General features: G+C 43.8%; 1 protein-coding gene across 4 annotated transcripts in view; it reads left to right on the top strand.

The window, feature by feature from the left end:
• LOC110507323 (protein furry homolog) overlaps positions 1-17,221 on the top strand; it is a 194,706-nt gene that overhangs the window by 109,052 nt on the left and 68,433 nt on the right. For all 4 annotated transcript variants that reach the window (XM_021587244.2, XM_036964702.1, XM_036964701.1 and 1 more), the window contains exons 33-46: positions 452-717; positions 2,171-2,317; positions 2,552-2,720; positions 3,022-3,112; positions 3,738-3,820; positions 5,435-5,585; positions 5,960-6,063; positions 8,515-8,703; positions 10,888-11,089; positions 11,702-11,823; positions 12,074-12,261; positions 12,423-12,517; positions 13,301-13,537; positions 13,743-14,101. In XM_021587244.2, the coding sequence (XP_021442919.2) occupies positions 452-717; positions 2,171-2,317; positions 2,552-2,720; positions 3,022-3,112; positions 3,738-3,820; positions 5,435-5,585; positions 5,960-6,063; positions 8,515-8,703; positions 10,888-11,089; positions 11,702-11,823; positions 12,074-12,261; positions 12,423-12,517; positions 13,301-13,537; positions 13,743-14,101 (2,403 nt within the window). The remainder of the gene's footprint in view (positions 1-451; positions 718-2,170; positions 2,318-2,551; positions 2,721-3,021; positions 3,113-3,737; positions 3,821-5,434; positions 5,586-5,959; positions 6,064-8,514; positions 8,704-10,887; positions 11,090-11,701; positions 11,824-12,073; positions 12,262-12,422; positions 12,518-13,300; positions 13,538-13,742; positions 14,102-17,221) is intronic.

Raw genomic sequence — 17,221 nt, 5'->3', positions numbered from 1 at the left:
TGCGGTTGCATTTTTTAGGCGCAAAATCAACAATTCCCCATATGTGAAGTGAGTGCTCGCAAATTTGACCAATCACTGCACTATTATCATATGTAACAGTCCAATCACTGTAATATTACTGCATAAAACTGTCGAATTACCGCACTGCCATAAAAGGGCTCTCAATTTAAACCAATCACCACTTTTACAAATCAATCAATTTTACCACATAACACTGTTTAATCAATACACATGTCAACAAATGTTTTTCCCCATCAGTGCATTTTCATGACAACTGGACAAAAATCATCACAAATTGCCATGCAAAATGTCATAATTGCCACACCAAAATCAAGCATTTTTGTCCACAAATACCACAACAAAATCCTGGAGGGAGTGACTTTGTAACTTTATGACTTTTTATGAATTCATAAATGTTTCTGCTCCGCTGTGTTTCTATCTCCTGTCCCAGAGGTTAGCCAGCGTTTCCCTAGCACTCACCCCAACGGCCGTCAGATCATGCTGACCTACCTGCTGCCCTGGCTCTCTAACATTGAGCTGATGGACAGCTGCCTGCTGCCACCGGTCTCCAGCCCCTGCAGCCCTGAGGAGGAGACCCCGGACCGGACCGGCACCACCGCGGGACAAGTCCCCCAACACACTCTAAGGGGAATGGGCTGGGGCTCGCTGTTGGCCACCTCGCTGGTCCTTAACAACCTCATGTTCATGACCGCCAAGGTCAGGATTGTGTGTGTGTGTGTGTGTGTGTGTGTGTGTATTGCTCGTTGAAAGGCAGACAACATACAGGAAACATTGGAGCAATAACACTTAGCACAATAGCACTTACAATACAAATATGAGCACATACCGTACATTTGGAAAGTATTCAGACCCCTTGACTTTTCCCACATTTTGTTACGTTACATCCTTAATCTAAAATGGATATGATATTTACATAAGTATTCAGACCCTTTACTCAGCACCTTTGGCAGCGATTACAGTCTTGAGTCTTCTTGGGTATGACTCTACAACTTGGCACACCTGTGTTTGTGGAGTTTCTCCCATTCTTCTCTGCAGATCCTCTCAAGCTCTGTCAGTTTAGATGGGGAGCGTCGCTGCACAGCTATTTTCAGGTCTCTCGATCGGGTTCAAGTCTGAGCTCTGGCTGGGCCACTATAGGACATTCAGAGACTTGTCCCGAAGCCACTCCTGCGTTATCTTGGTTTCCTCCAGACGTTAGGCTTGGCATTCAGGCCAAAGAGTTCAATCTTGGTTTCATCAGACCAGAGAATTTTTCATGGTCTGAGAGTCCTTTTGCTGCCTTTTGACAAACTCCAAGTGAGCTGTCATTTGCCTGAGGTGTGGCTTCCGTCTGGCTTCTCTACCATAAAGGCCTGATTGGTGTAGTGCTGCAGAGATGGGTGTCCTTCTGGAACGTTCTCCCATCTCCACAAACTCTGGAGCTCTGTCACAGTGACCATCGGGTTCTTGGGAACCTCCTAGACCAAGGCCCTTTTCACCCGATTGCTCAATTTGGCCGGGCGGCCAGCTCTAGGAAGAGTCTTGGTGGTTCTAAACTTCATCCATTTAAGAATGGAGGCCACTGTGTTCTTGGGGACCTTCAATGCTGCAGAAATGTTTTGGTACCCTTCCCCAGATCTGTGCCTCGACACAATCCTGTCTCGGAGCTCAATGGACAATTCCTTCGACCTCATGGCATGGTGTTTGCTCTGACATGCACTGTCAACTGTGGGACCTTATACAGACAGGTGTGTGCCTTTCCAAATCATGTCCAACCAATTTAATTGAACACAGGTGGACTACAATCAAGTTGTGGAAACATCTCAAGGATGATCAATGGAAACAGGATGCACCTTAGCTCAATTTCGAGTCTCATAGCAAAAGGTCTGAATGCTTATGTAAATAAGTTATTTCTGTTTAAAAAATTTCATAAATTTGCAAAAATGTCAAACTGGTTTTCACTTCGTCATTATGGAGTACTGTGTGTAGATTGATGAGGGAAAAAAAATGTAAAATCAATTTTAAGATAAGGCTGTAACGTAACAGAATGTGGAAAAAGCCAAACGGTGTGAATACTTTCCTCGAATGCACTGTATATGTTTTGTTCAATGAAAGTTGTCATTCTCTTGTTAATGTTACTTATCGCTGATACTTTGCCCTGTCTTGTCAGTACGGTGATGACGTTCCAGGACCAGAGATGGAGAATGTCTGGAACGCTCTGGCCAGCAACGACAGGTGGACCAACAATCTGAGGACTACCCTGCAGTTCCTCATCAGTCTGTGTGGAGTGAGCAGCGACACTTCTCTGCTGCCTTATGTGAGTGCTGCCTTAGAACCCCTTTCATTTCATTACTGTCTGAATAAAGTGTATTTAAAACCATGAAAAATATATGAAAAGATAATTAAGCTCAACCATGCCGCCGTAGAACAATACAGAGAAAACTAACGTTGATACCTTAGGGTTCGTTTTCTGTATGGTTCTATCTCAAATCCTAACCCTTTGTTTGTCTGTGCGTGCTTGTGTGTGTTCCTGCTTCCGTGTGTGTTCCAGATCAAGAAGGTGGTGATCTACCTGTGTCGTAACAACACCATTCAGACCATGGAGGAGCTGTTGTTTGAGCTGCAGCAGACAGACCCGGTCAACCCTGTGGTACAGCACTGTGACAACCCACCTTTCTACTGCTTCGCTGCCACCAGCAAGACCTCCACCGCCACCTCAGGTATAGGTAGAGACACGCACACAGACAAACGTACGAACACACAAACACGGATTAAAACAAACACAGATAAACACACTAACAAACACACGCATACGCACAAACATGAACATGAACGAACCCACTAACACAGTCAGTCAGACTGGACATATCGACCTCCGCTTCCGCCTCTGGTAGTAACATTATGTTACACAAAGGAAAGTTACCACATCAGATTTTTATCATACATTTTACATTTCCCAAAACGTTCACAATATGTATCGTTGAATTCATTGTGTCTATAAACCTTGTACTTTTTTTTTAGGTACAACATCCAGTAGCAACACTGTAGTTGCTGGCCAAGAGAGTTTCCCTGACGCAGATGACATTAAAGCAGCCAAAGAGAACGAAGAGAGGTATAGTAGCACAGTCCCGGGAATGGGGCCTGGTCTCAAATCTCTTTCTGCTGTTTTGCCAACTCCGTTTGGTATGGTAACAACCACGGATGTTGACAAAACAGCACAAAGAGATCTGGGACCTGACTAGGTGAAATATAACTTGGTCCTAGATCTGTTTGTCATGTCAACTCCTTCATTATCACATCTGGGACCAGGTTAGATGAAATGTGATGTAATATAAGATCAGCAGAGAAGAAGAGGCGAAGCGAAAGGGTTGACATGAAAATCAGACCACGAGGTGAGGAATGTTTGTGTGGAGGTACAATGAGAGAGTGTCGAATTTGGTCAACAAAAAAGGTAATTGATCATTTGCTACACGAGGCTTATTTGATCAAATATACATTTCCTTGTGGTTAGGATGGCATTTCAGCAACTTTGAAAAAAACTACTTTATATCGGCGTTCTGCCTGTTCACTTGCGTATCTGCCCTCTCATTGACTAGAATGGTCCAACCTGATCTCGTCACCCCCGCCTGCCTTCCATCTTTGTGGACATGTTAGAGCTGTCACTCGACTATATTGTCAATATAATAGATTGTCTGTTGCAGTAGCCATGGCGACAACCTCTGACCTTTGTGATCCAGGTTGAGTAACATCATGAGGCACCACAACTGTCTGGAATCACGATACAGCAACAGTTCTGGAGGCTCCTACGAGGAGGAGAAGAGTGAGTAGAGATTATAGATATATTCTATGTATATTCTATGTACAGGATTACAATTCTATAGAGTTTCTGGGATAATGGTGTTGATGTGAGCATTTCATGGCTACAGACGTGAGTGTTACGGGTTGGTAGTCATTTAGGCAGGTTACCTTAGTCCCTGTGCCCAAGAACACTATGGTGGTCTGCTTGAAACGTATAAGATTTCACCTTCCTTAAAACTATAAAATACATATTTGTATGTTTAGTGTGAAGAGAACATTTACATATTTTCTTAAGGTCTCTCTTGATCAAAACGCCTGCCCCCATCGCGGTGAATGTCTAGCTTGGCTTCCTGAACTCGTTAGGAATTTGCCTTTCATCTCTTAATAACCTTGTATGTCCATAACAAATAGAAAAGTTTTTTTGTTTAAAATCTATGCATTATTTTTGATTAATGGCTCTAACTCGATCTATGCTACAGTGATGAAACCACTCTCTCCTGCTGCGGTACGATGTAAGGATTGCAGATATGTGCTTTGTCAGTAGCTGTGAAGTAGGGTTCAGCCAGGAGTTCATGGACAGTCGGCAGAGCAAATGAAATGGTAGGAAGGACATCCTAGCCTATAGTGGTTTCAGATTTCACAGCCTACGTCACACAGGCTCAGAATATACTAATGTGTCCGTGGCAACCAGAGCTATCGTTCAATTCAAACCATTTCGGGCCACGGTGTCCATAGAGCGATTTATAAGCAAAAACATCAGTCGGAACCAGTACCAAAACCATGCAGGTACTTTACATGGCTGTCTAAGTTAGTGCCATTGATAATGCATGATAGGCCAGGAGCTCCTAGGAGATCCTTTGTAAGAACTGGCAGTGAAACACACAAGCAGCTCTGTGACAGGGCCTCTCAGATAATACCAGTAAACAACCGGTTACCCCAAAACTCATTTGTGATACTCATTGGTTCTACTCTCTGGAGCAGAGGTAGCCTGGGTCATGTTCACTAGGCACAAAACAGAATAAAACTGAGTGAAACAAGAAGGTCCAATAAGAAATGCTTGTTTTCCTTTTCCTTTTGCAAAACATCTTGCTACGGTGTGCCCTAATGAACACGACCGAGGTCAGAGCCAATTCCTCGAACTGAAACGAATTGCATGATGATAGTTAGAGGAGTTGGCTAAAGCACAAACAGATAAGACCATGCTAGAGCTGAGACAGTCCTGCTCGGCTCGCCAAACTCAATGACCTTTCTAAAGAAGAACTTTAAAGAACACGGATCCTCTGCACTATAGCCCTCCTCAATGACTTAACATGCCTGCCATCAACAGACACAGTTATTGCTTTGAAAGGCAGTAGAATGGTGGGTGCATGTATTCACAGGAATGCTCATAACATTTTATTTGGGGAGAGATGGGGTCTGAGTGCTAAATGCAAACAGGGTTGCATTCAGTAGGCAGAAAGGGGATGAAACATTTTGAAACGAAGGGAAACGGGGAGGTACCAGCTACTAGAAAGTGTCCAATAAGAAACACTGGTTTTGCCCTAGTGTGCCACACTGAACATGACCTTGGTGAGGGTGTGGCCTGGCGAGTCTTGCCCTACTTTGTCTTGAGTGTAACTTCCTGTGTGATCCCTAGGTGAGCCCCTTCCGCCGTACACTGGTTGGCTGATGAGCGTTGTGGAGACTAATCAGCCACTCCCTTTGCCTATGCCTGTCAACGGAGGCTGCTGGGCTCCCCTTGTGGACTACCTCCCTGAAACCATCACTCCTAAGGGACCTCTACACAGGTACACACACAGGCACGCACACAAGAGTGTGCAAAGCTGTCAAAGGCAAAGGGTGGCTACTTTGAAGAATCTCAAATATTAAATATATTTTGATTTGTTTAACCCTACATGATTTTAAAACAATTGTACCTTTATTTAACTAGGCAAGTCAGTTAAGAACAAATTCTTATTTTCAATGACAGCCTAGGAACAGTGGGTTAACTGAACAACAGATTTTTACCCTGTCAGTTTACCTACTACATGATTCCATATGTGTTATTTTTTATAGTTTAGATGTCTCCACTAATTATTCTACAATGTAGAAAACCCCTGGAATTAGTTGGTTGTGTCCAAACTTTGGACTGGTACTGTACATTGTTGATATGTGTCTGTAGGTTTAACATCGCGGTGATCTTCATGACCGAGATGGTGGTTGACCACGGTGTGAGAGAAGACTGGGCCTTGCACCTGCCACTGCTGCTCCACGCCCTCTTTCTGGGTATGACCAGAACATACTTATCAATGAGGAATTACTGAATGAACCGATTCCGAACTTGCTCCAACTCGGACACGCTACAAAGTAGCTGGCAATTGCTGCCAAATCCTTTGCCCCGTATTACAGATGGAGACAATGGAGCAATACATATGAATCCCAACCCTGTGTCGTATCACCATGTTATTCCACTGCTAAAGGCGCTGTATGGAAGGTTTTACAGTGGGGTCAGAAATATTGACACCCTTGATAAAGATGAGCAATAATGACTGTATAAAATATATAATTAAAGCTACTGAGCTATATTGTCTGCTCCCAATATTTGGAAGTTATATTATTTTATATTAATACCATGGCTCAAAGAAAGAGAGGGGTCAAATGTATTAACACCCCGAAGGATTGTTATAAATAAAGTAGTCAAAAGTTTTGTAGTTGGTCCCATATTCCTAGCACTCAATGACTACATCAAGCGTGTGATTCTGCAAACTGGTAGGATGCATTTGCAGTTCATTTTGGTTGTGTTTCAGATGATTTCATCATTATTCACGATTCATTCAGGTAGCATCCACATGAATGTAGAAGTGTTTAGAAATTGTTATTGATGCGTATAATAAAAGGTACTCTAAAATGACACACTACATTATTTACCATTCATTTCTATTGGGGACAAAATAAAAACTAAACCTAGGGTTGCGCCCATATGACATTCTTGGCCGATACCGATAACATATATTAAAAAAATGTGCAGCCTTTTAAGCATTCTAGTACAGTTAAATAGTTGAAACACACACACACACACTGACCAAAAAGTAATTTTTGGGGAATTTACGTATGTCCCCATTACCAGTAAAACATAATCAAAACCTATTTCTTTCACTTATATGCTGTGCTGTTTCGTTGGTAATTTGTTCAGCCTCAACCAGGATTTCATCATTCCAACTTGTCCAACTGTGTCTAACATTTCACGTAAACCCTGTTTCTTGTCTGCATCGAAGTAGTGGTCCTTGTACCTAGCATCAAGCATGGTGGCGACACAGTAGAAGCTCAGAGAGAATGCCACCGAGTTGCTTGATCACAGCCTCTTGTAGAGTACTTTTCCAAGTTAACTTCCAACATAGGTTTTGTTGAGCAGGTGTTTCAATGCCATGACAGAGGGTATCACATCTGCTGCAGATGCAGTTGATGAGCTTATTTCTCCAGTCAGTTGGTCGTGTTCTCAAATGTGTTCTCAAATGCCATTGAAATGGCAGCAGCGGTATGAGAACCAGCACATTCTTGAGCATGCAATACGGCTTTCCTCAGTACGAAATCCTCGTCGACCCACTGTGCTGTCAGACTCAGTATGCTCATGGGGCTGACGTCTCTGGTCCAAATGTTAGTCGTGAAGCTAATAGCAGTGACGCCCACAGCAAGTAGCTCATGGATGCGCGTTTCAACAGTACTGTGCAACGCCGGTAGGGCAACATCTGAAAAATAGCGCCTACTTGCTAGTGTGTACCAGTGCTCGACCATTCGGCGAAAGCCAACATCATCCACGGCAGAGAACGGTTGATTGTCAAAGGCAATGATTTCCATTATCTTGGCGTTAATGGATTTCGCCTTTGCGTTGTCTCCCTGAAATGTTCGTTTCAACAATACTATGTAATTCTGGTAGGGCAACTTCTGAAAAATAGCGCTTACTTGGTAGTGTGTACCGGGGCTTGAGGTGCTCGATGTTTAGAGCACTGTTGATTGTCAAGGGCAATGAATTTCATTATCTTGGTGTTAATGGATTTTGCCTTTGAGTTGTCTCACTGAAATTTTCTTACTCTTTCAAATGACTGCTCGACTTGAACTTGTTTAGTTGTTGGAAGTGTGTCCTTAGTATTTCTATGCTTTTATTCTGTGTAGCGCTTTATTTTTCATGGCGTCATTACATCATCTACCTACGTTATATAGGTATGCACGTCAGCGTTGACATCGGTTTTGCACATCACCGTTAAACTAGACATCGGGCCAATGCTAATGTTGGCATTTTTAACTAATATCGTCAGATTCCGATATGCTTACCGATATATCGTGCATCCCTAACTTAATCTAAAACAAACTGCAAATGCATCCAATGAGTTTGTAGAGTCACAAGCTTGATGTAGTCATTGCATGCTACTGTAGGAATATGGGACCAGGTACTCAACTTATCACTACTATATTTACAAGAGTCTTTAGGGGTTTCAATAATTCCGACCCCTACCTTTTTGAGAAAAAAAAAGTATTACTTGTTTAACCAAATCCCTTTCTCTGAGCAATTGTATTAGTAAAAAATAATTTCCCTATTTCTTTGAGCATACAATACAGCTCAGTATTTGAGTTATTTATTTTATACAGTAATTATTGCAGATTTTTATCAAGGGTGTCAAACATTTTGGACCCCACTGTATCTGCTGTCACTGTATTATGATGTCTTTTTTTCACCAACAGGCATGGATCACTACCGTCCCGAGGTGTTTGAGCACAGCAAGCGTCTCCTCCTGCACCTACTCATCACGCTGTCCTGCAACCGCAGCTTCCAGAATATCGCCTCCGTCCTGCTGCAGACACGAGAGGTCAATAGCAGCAAGACCTTGACCAGCAAGTCAAGCTACCAGCCTGAATACTTCACTACTACAGGTAGTACACAGTACAGAATAGATTCCTGGGCAGTGAACATTAGGGAATGCAACTGATTTTTTTTTTTTAAACGTTTTGTCTTTATCATTATCATAACATGTGTGGTCTAAGTCAAAGTTGATGTTTTAAAACTATAACAATTAAAATAAGCACCTGCAATACATGTCATCAGTTCTGAGATGGTGGTTTCCAAATTGATTTTTATGCATTGATTTGAAGGGGGGGGGGTTTAAATGAAAATTAGAAATGAGCATTCCTTATTGGACAACTTCTAATAGTCCCTACCTGTTTCATCCCGTTTTGTGCCGAATGAACATGACCCAGGGCATTTGACTGTCAGATGCTGTATACTTTGGAACTGGGATACACAGTGCTTTTGAGCTCTGCTGTCGTATAGACGCGTATGTTCCGTATTTTAGTTATTTGGATTGAATCGATAAGTATTCCTGTTACTCATTCCTTAGGCCATTTAAGATAATTTAATACCATTTTGATTGGAGTGCATCAGAAAGGATTATTGGTAAATGGTGCCATTGCATATCTCATTTGGGAGTTAATAGTGTCTAACGATGGGACAAGTGTAGCTAAAAGGTGCAAATGCATTTATCTCACTTTAGTAAAAAACTAATGTCAATTAAATTCCTTGTATTATCCCCTCGGGGCAATAAAGAAAGGCATTGTCAAAAAAATGTATTTGTTCAATGCTGTATATTCTGCCTATTTGTAAAATATATATATATATATATATACATACATACACTGAACAAAAATATAAATGCAACATGTAAAGTGTTGGTCCCATGTTTCATGAGCTAAAATAAAAGATTCCAGAAATTTCCACACCCACAAAAAGCTTATTTCTCACAGATTTTGAGCACCAATTTGTTTACATCCCTGTTAGTGAGAATTTCTCCTTTGCCAAGATATTCCATCCACCTGACAGGTGAAATGTGCAGTTTTGTCACACAACACAATGCCACAGATGTCTCAAGTTGAGGGGGCGTGCAGGAATGTCTACCAGAGCTGTTGCCAGAGAATTGAATGTTAATTTCTCAACCATAAGCCGCCTCCAACGTTGTTTTTGAGAATTTGGCAGTATGTCCAACCGGTCTCACAACCGCAGACCATGTGTAACCATGCCATCCCAGGACCTTCTTCCCCTGTGGGATCGTCACAGACCAGCCACCTGGACAGCTGATGAAACTGTGGGTTTGCACAACCAAAGACTTTCTGCACAAACTGTCAGAAACCATCTCTGGGAAGCTCATCTGCGTGCTCTTCGTCCTCACCAGGGTCTTGACCTGACTGCAGAAGGGCAAATTCACATCTTCAAAGGTCGCTGGCAGACTTGAGAAATGTGGTCTTCTCTTGGGAATCCTGGTTTCAACTATACCGGGTAGATTGCAGACAGCTTGTATGGCGTCGTGTGGGCGAGTGGTTTGTTGATGTCAACGTTGTGAACAGAGTGCCCCATGGTGGCAGTGGGGTTATGATGAGGGCAGGCATAAGCTACGGACAGCGAACACAATAGCATTTTATTGATGGCAATTTGAATGCACAGAGATAACGTCACACCGATCCTGAAGCCCATTGTCATGCCATTCATCGGCCGCAAGGATCTATACACAATTCCTGGAAGTATAAAATGTCCCAGTTCTTCCATGGCCTGCATACTCACCAGTTATGTCACCCATTGAGCATGTTTGGGATGCTCTGGATTGACGTGTATGACAGCGTGTCCCAGTTCCCACATATTTTCGATCAACTGAATGTGAAGGAGATGTATGAGGCAAATGATGGTCACAACAAGTACTGGCTGGTTTTCTGATCCACCACATTCCATTTTTTGGGGGTATCTGTCCCCAACAGATATCTGTATATGCAGTCATGTGAAATCCATAGATTAGAGCCTAATTCATTTATTTTAATTTCATGATTTCCTTATATGAACCGTAACTCTCCCGCTCCCTTCCTCATCTTCCTCTCCTTCCCTCTCCCCTCCCTCTCATCCCTTTCCCCTACATCTCCCTCCATTCCCCTCTCATCCCTTTCCCCTACATCTCCCTCCATCCCCCTTTCATCCCTCTCCCCTCCATCCCCCTTTCATCCCTTTCTCCTTCTCTCTCCCGCTCCCTTCCTCATCTTCTTCCTCTCCTTGCCTCTCCCACGCCCTCTCCCTCCCAGGTGGGATGGACTTCCTGCGAGAGGGCCAGGCATCCCCAGTACCAGACTCTGGCCTCAGCTCCTCGTCTACCTCTTCCAGCCTCAGCCTGGGAGGCAGCACCTCCAACCTGCCCCATATCTCCTCCCAGGAGGCGGAGGAGCTGAAGAGCCCCTCAGAGACTGACGAGAAGACCAACAAGCTGATTGAGTTCCTCACCACCAGGTAGGTGGACCACGGACCGAAGGACGTACAATCCGACGGACAGGCAGAGAGTCAGCCAGACAGACAAACAGGCAGTCGGCCAACCAGTCAGTCACATAGTATGTACCACTACCAACAGACAGACACTCGCACACGCATGCACAAACACACCGATTTGAGTGGAACACTAGAACTTCATTAGCTATTTATCCTGGCAAAGGCAAACGGAAATATAATTTGCAGGCCTTATTCTTGAAGATTTTTTGTTATCGATATATGGCCATGCAATTTCATGTCAGTTTAATCAACTTGATGTCAGTGTGAGAGAACAGGGAGCCAACTCCTCACGTCATACACCACCTAGTGGTCTAGTGTGGCTAACACAACAACAAACTTGTCATTGTTGAAGTAGCAACACCACTGAAGCTCCACTTTGCTTTCCCCTAAGTACAGTACTAGGATCAGTTCCTCTCCCATCCTAACCTTAACCATTAGTAAGGAGAATTCTAAACTGACCCAAGATCAGCGTCTAGGGGCAATTTCACCCTACTGGTATACTTCAGTTTGAATTATACATTTGTTATCCTCTCTATGATATAAGATTTATAAAACAATTGTGTTATTGTTTTCCAGGGCCTGTGGCCCCATGTGGTGTCACGAAGCTATCTCACCCAAGAACCAGACCTCAAAAAGCACTGAGCAGCTTGTCAACTTTCTGCGTTATGTGGTGTCGGTGTTCAAAGAGTCCAAATCAGGTAATCCTCCCCAAGAGTGAAGCGCTATTCTACACCTTACCACACTACATGCTCATGACGGAACCACTGCACTTCCTTTCACCTATTGCCTTGTAAAAGCGTAGTCTAACTCCTAGACATCAGACGGTAGACATCAGTGTGCGCGTGTGTGTCTGTGCGCGCATGTATGTTAATTTGCGAACATGCATGTGTGTGTGCGCGTGCCCATGCTTTGTGCGTGTGTGTCTCATACCTCTCCTGTGTGGGCCAGACTTCCACCTGGAGCAGCAGTTGAGTGACATAGCTCTGCAGATGGGTCTGTGTAGCTTGTCACGCCACTACGCCGGGAGGTCCTTCCAGGTGGTTCGGGGGCTGCGGCAGCCGCTTTCGGCCCACGCCGTGTTCGACCTGCTCTCGCGACTGGTGGAGGTGGTGGGGGAGCACGGGGAGGAAGTACAGGTGTGTGTGGGCGGAGGGAACGGGGGAGTGAGTGTGTGTGTTGTCTGTCTGTGTGTTCCTGTGTGTGTGTGTGTGCGCGCACGTGTGAGTGTGTGCGCGCGTGTGTGTGGGCTTGGATGGTTGTGCAGATACCCCGTTTTAATGTCCTCCTGCTCTTCTAGGGTTATGTTATGGAAGTGTTGCTCACCTTAGAGTCTGTGGTGGACAACCTGGCTGAATGTCTCAAGAACAATGACCTAATGGCTATCCTGAACAGGTTGGTTTGCAGATCACTTTAAAACAAATGTATTAACATGTAGCTAGATTGGGATACGGAGGGATACAGTACATAAATTGCGTTGCGAACGAACTGCTGCCTCCAGGGGCATGTGGTCTGGGGGCGGAAGCACTACCACTAGATCAGGTAATGGACCTTTATATTCGCCTGGAACCCACACTGTTCTGGCTGTAAGAATGGCTGTAATTACTGGCGTTATAAAACAAGACCAAGTCAGCAAATGGATCACCTTCAACCAATCAGAAGTCCAATTCTTTTGATGTTCTCCAAATGCAACATAAGCTAAACCCGCCCACAGTTGCTAAGAGGACACTGATTGGACTAGCTACTTTCAAGCCTGTACAAGTGCCCCTTTATTGGAGAAGGTTCAGACTGAATCAGTAAAGTGAACAAATAGTGAAACAGAAAGTAGTAGCTGCAGCAACAAATCACAATTTATTGGTCCCATACACATGGTTAGCAAATGTTATTGAAAGTGTAGCGAAATGCTTGTGCTTCTAGTTCCGACAGTGTAGCAGTATCTAACAATTCCACAACAAATACCTAATGGAATAAGGAATGGAGAGGAATAAGAATATACAAAATGTAGTAGCTGCATCAACAGAGTTCACACATCTATTATCACTTACGACCTTACAACCCAGCACCCAAAGCTGTTTGTTCAAACAATTTAGAGTTGAGTACGCCAATCCTTTATTAGGTATTTGTATGCCAGGTTGTTAAGGGTTTCAACTCATCGCTAGTCTCTTATTGGCTCTCCAGGGCATCCTCCCCAGACTTCCTTACCAGCGGGAAGCTGGTGTCCAACAGGAAGAGCACGGGGCAGCTGAACCTGTTCCAGCAGGGTCTGGGGACAGCCGAGCGCAGCCGTCACCAGAGGAGCTACTCTGTCCCCAAGAGGTTTGGTGAGGCTGACCGCTCATCTGACCCTCCTCGCAGCGCTACACTGGACCGCGTCCAGGCCTGCACCCAGCAGGGAGGGCTGACCAAGAACCGCAGGTAGGGGACAGCAAGTAGCCAAGTAGACTACAGCACTTTTTATGAATCCTTTCATTTGGCATCTCCCAGTCGTTTTGAGGTCATGTTCATAAGGATACACCTTGGTAAAACGTTTGAAAATGTGGCAAAGGCTTGGGGGTGCCACAAGGGGCATCTATTGGGATAGAAAGGCTAAAATAAATAAACGCATTGCTCTCCTCCGCAGTCCGTCCTCTTCCAAAGAGCCCCTGAGTGACCCAGCCAACGTCAACCACCCGTCCAACCTGCTGGCCACCATCTTCTGGGTTGCTGTGTCCCTGATGGAGTCAGACTTTGAGTTTGAGTACCAGATGTCCCTGCGGCTGCTCCTCAAGCTGTTGGCCCACGTGGCCCTGGACAAGCAGGAGAACAGGGAGCGGCTGGAGAAGCTGCAGGGCCAGCTGAGGTGGAGCGGCTTCGCCGGACTCCAGCAGCTGCTCCTCAAGGGCTTCACGTCCACTTCCACCACCGACCTCACCCTGCACATCTTCTGCCAGCTCACGCCTGTCTCGCGGGTGCCCGTGGTGGACACCTCACAAGCCATAGGTATGTTATCTGTAGTCCCGTGTGACTCAATTGGTAAAGCATGGCACTTGCAACGATATGGTAAAGGCTTAAATTCCAGCTTGCGGAACCCTTATTATAAATGCATGCGCACATGACTGGAAGTCTCTTTGGATAACAGCGTCTGCTAATTGGTATATACAGTATGTACGGTGGAGTCTGAAATAATCGACACCCTTGATAAAGATAATGACTGAATAAAATAAATAATCCTAGTACTGAGCTACAGTTGAAGTCGGAAGTTTACATACACCTTAGCCAAATACATTTAAACTCAGTTTTTCACAATTCCTGACAGTAAACATTCCCTGTTTTAGGTCAGTTAGGATCACCGCTTTATTTTAAGAATGTGAAATGTCAGAATAATATTAGAGAGAATTATTTATTTCAGCTTTTATTTCTTTCATCACATTTCCAGTGGGTCAGAAGTTTACATACACTCAATTAGAATTTGGTAGCATTGCCTTAAACAATTTAAACTTGGGTCAAACGTTTCAGGTAGCCTTCCACAAGCTTCCCACAATTTTGGCCCATTCCTCCTGACAGAGCTGGTGTAACCGAGTCAGGTTTGTAGGCCTCCTTGCTGTGACCGACCGGCTCAAATCGGTCTTATGGAGCAAAATTTGAAATGGTGTTTTTTACATTGGATAAAAGTAGAGACTCAGAGCTACAAAATGGTATATCATACACTACAGTTGAGGAACATAGGGAAAGTAATTTTGCTTTGAACTTGTTAACTCACTTTTGAGTGTTTTTGTTCTAATGGAGAGCCCTTCTTTGTCTACAGACATTCAGCATTGTTGTCTTTAAGGGTTGATCCGAGCGTTCTGTACAAACAACAGCAGTCAAGCACCCAAGCTAACTTGCTAGCTACAGTACCAGTCAGAAGTTTGGACACACCTACTCATTCTAGGGTTTTTCATTATTTTTTATATTTTCTACATTGTAAAATAATACTAAAGACATCAAAACTATGAAATAACACATGGAATCATGAATATATAATATTTTATATTTGAGATTCTTCAAAGGAGCCACCCTTTGCCTTGATGACAGCTTTGCACACTCTTGGCATTCTCTCAACCAGATTCATGAGGTAGTCACCTGGAATGCATGTCAATTAACAGGTGTGCCTGTTAATTGAATTTCTTTCCACCTTATTGCATTTGAGCCAATCAGGTGTGTTGTGACAAGGTAGGGGTGGTATACAGAAGGTTAAAGACCAAGTCCATATTATGGCAGGAACAGCTCAAGTAATTACATCATTACTTTAAGACATGAAGGTCAGTTAATGCGTAAAATTTCAATAACTTTCAATGTTTCTTCTAGTGCAGTCACAAAAACCATCAAGCGCTATGATGAAACTGGCTCTCATGTGGACCGCCACAGGAAAGGAAGACCCAGAGTTACCTCTGCTGTAGAGGATAAGTTCATAAGAGTCACCAGCTTCAGACATTTCATCTCAACATCAACTGTTCAGCTTCTCAACATCAACTGTTCTGAGGAGACTGCGTGAATCAGGCCTTCATGGTCGAATTGCTGCAAAGAAACCACTACTAAAGGACGGACACCAATAATAAGAAGAGACTTGCTTGGTCCAAGAAACATCAGCAATGGACATTAGACTGGTGGACATTTGTCCTTTGGTCTGATGAGTCCAAATTTGAGATTTTTGGTTCCAACCGTCGTGTCTTTGTGAGACGCAGAGTAGGTGAACGGATGATCTCTGCATGTGTGGTTACCACCGTGTAGCACGGAGGAGGAGTGATGGTGCTTTGCTGCTGACACTGTCAGTGATTTTATTTAGAATTCAAGGCACACTTAACCAGCATGGCTCCCACAGCATTCTGCAGTGATACACCATCCCATCTGGTTTCCTCTTAGTGGGACTATAATTTGTTTTTAAACAAGACAATGACCCAACACACCTCCAATAAGGAGAGTGATTGAGTGCTACTTCAGATGACCTGGCCTCCACAATCCAGCCAGCCTCCACCCAATTGAGAAGGTTTGGGATGTTGGATCACAGAGTGAAGGAAAAGTGGGTAACAAGTGTGACTGCCCCTCTCTGCTCTGTCTACCGGGTTTTGCTGTGCTTACTGCAGGAGATCGGTGGGCGGAGTAGGAGAGGTGGGAAGGTCATCAGTGCTGATGCGGCATACCTGTGAAAGCTCAGCTGTGGCATAAGGCCACTGTTTCCCCTCATTCAGCAAGAGATTCCTCTCTCCATATATACCTTTGGTTGTTTCATCGTGGCTTTGGCAGTTGACACCTAATTAACTGACCTTCATGCCTCATCTGATTATTGTTGTGAGTGTTTATTTCTGGAATAAATTCATTTTGTTGTTTCTTTACTCAATGTGTGGTTTGCCATCGTTTGTTAGTCTTGAGACAGGTTGTAACACAAGTGCTCAGCATTTGTGGGCACTCCTTCAAGATTGTTGGAAAAGCATTCCAATTGAAGCTGGGTGAGAGAATGCCAAGACTGTGTAAAACTGTCATCAAGGCAAAGGGTGGCTACTCTAAAATGTAAAATACATTTTGCTTTGTTTAACACTATTGGTTACTACAGTGCATGATTACAAAAGTGTTATTTCATAGTTTGTCTTCACAATTTTTTTACAATGTAGAAAATATTAAAAATAAAGAAACCTTTAATGAGTAGGTGTGTCCAAACTTTTGACTGGTACTGTACTTCCAGACACACATGACAGAACAGCTCACAGAACATTACTCGCCCTAGCAGAGCTCGTTAGGCTGTTATGTCATCCAGAGCGTTTGTGAATTCAACTGTGCTGTCAGATTGTCTGTTCGTAAATTCAGAGTGTTTTGCTCTCGGAGCGTTCAGAGCTCACACTGGACACTCTGACCGATAAGAAGGGTTGATCGTAGGGTTGGTCGTTCGTAAATGAATCAGTTATTCTGGGCTCTGGCACACTCAAATGACATGTCTTTTGTGAAGACATGTAGCTAGTTAGCTATCTAGGTAAACAATGAATCATAATCCTGTTATAGGATTTTATGAATAATGATTAAATAATGTATACATTTGATGCAGGATTGTAACTAACAATTCTACCCTGTCTAACAAAGAACGTTTCT

This window comes from Oncorhynchus mykiss, chromosome 27 (genome assembly GCF_013265735.2).
Source record: "Oncorhynchus mykiss isolate Arlee chromosome 27, USDA_OmykA_1.1, whole genome shotgun sequence".
NCBI classification, from domain to species: domain Eukaryota; kingdom Metazoa; phylum Chordata; class Actinopteri; order Salmoniformes; family Salmonidae; genus Oncorhynchus; species Oncorhynchus mykiss.
Note: the sequence above shows the minus strand (reverse complement) of the source record. Positions and strands in the feature narration are given on the sequence as shown.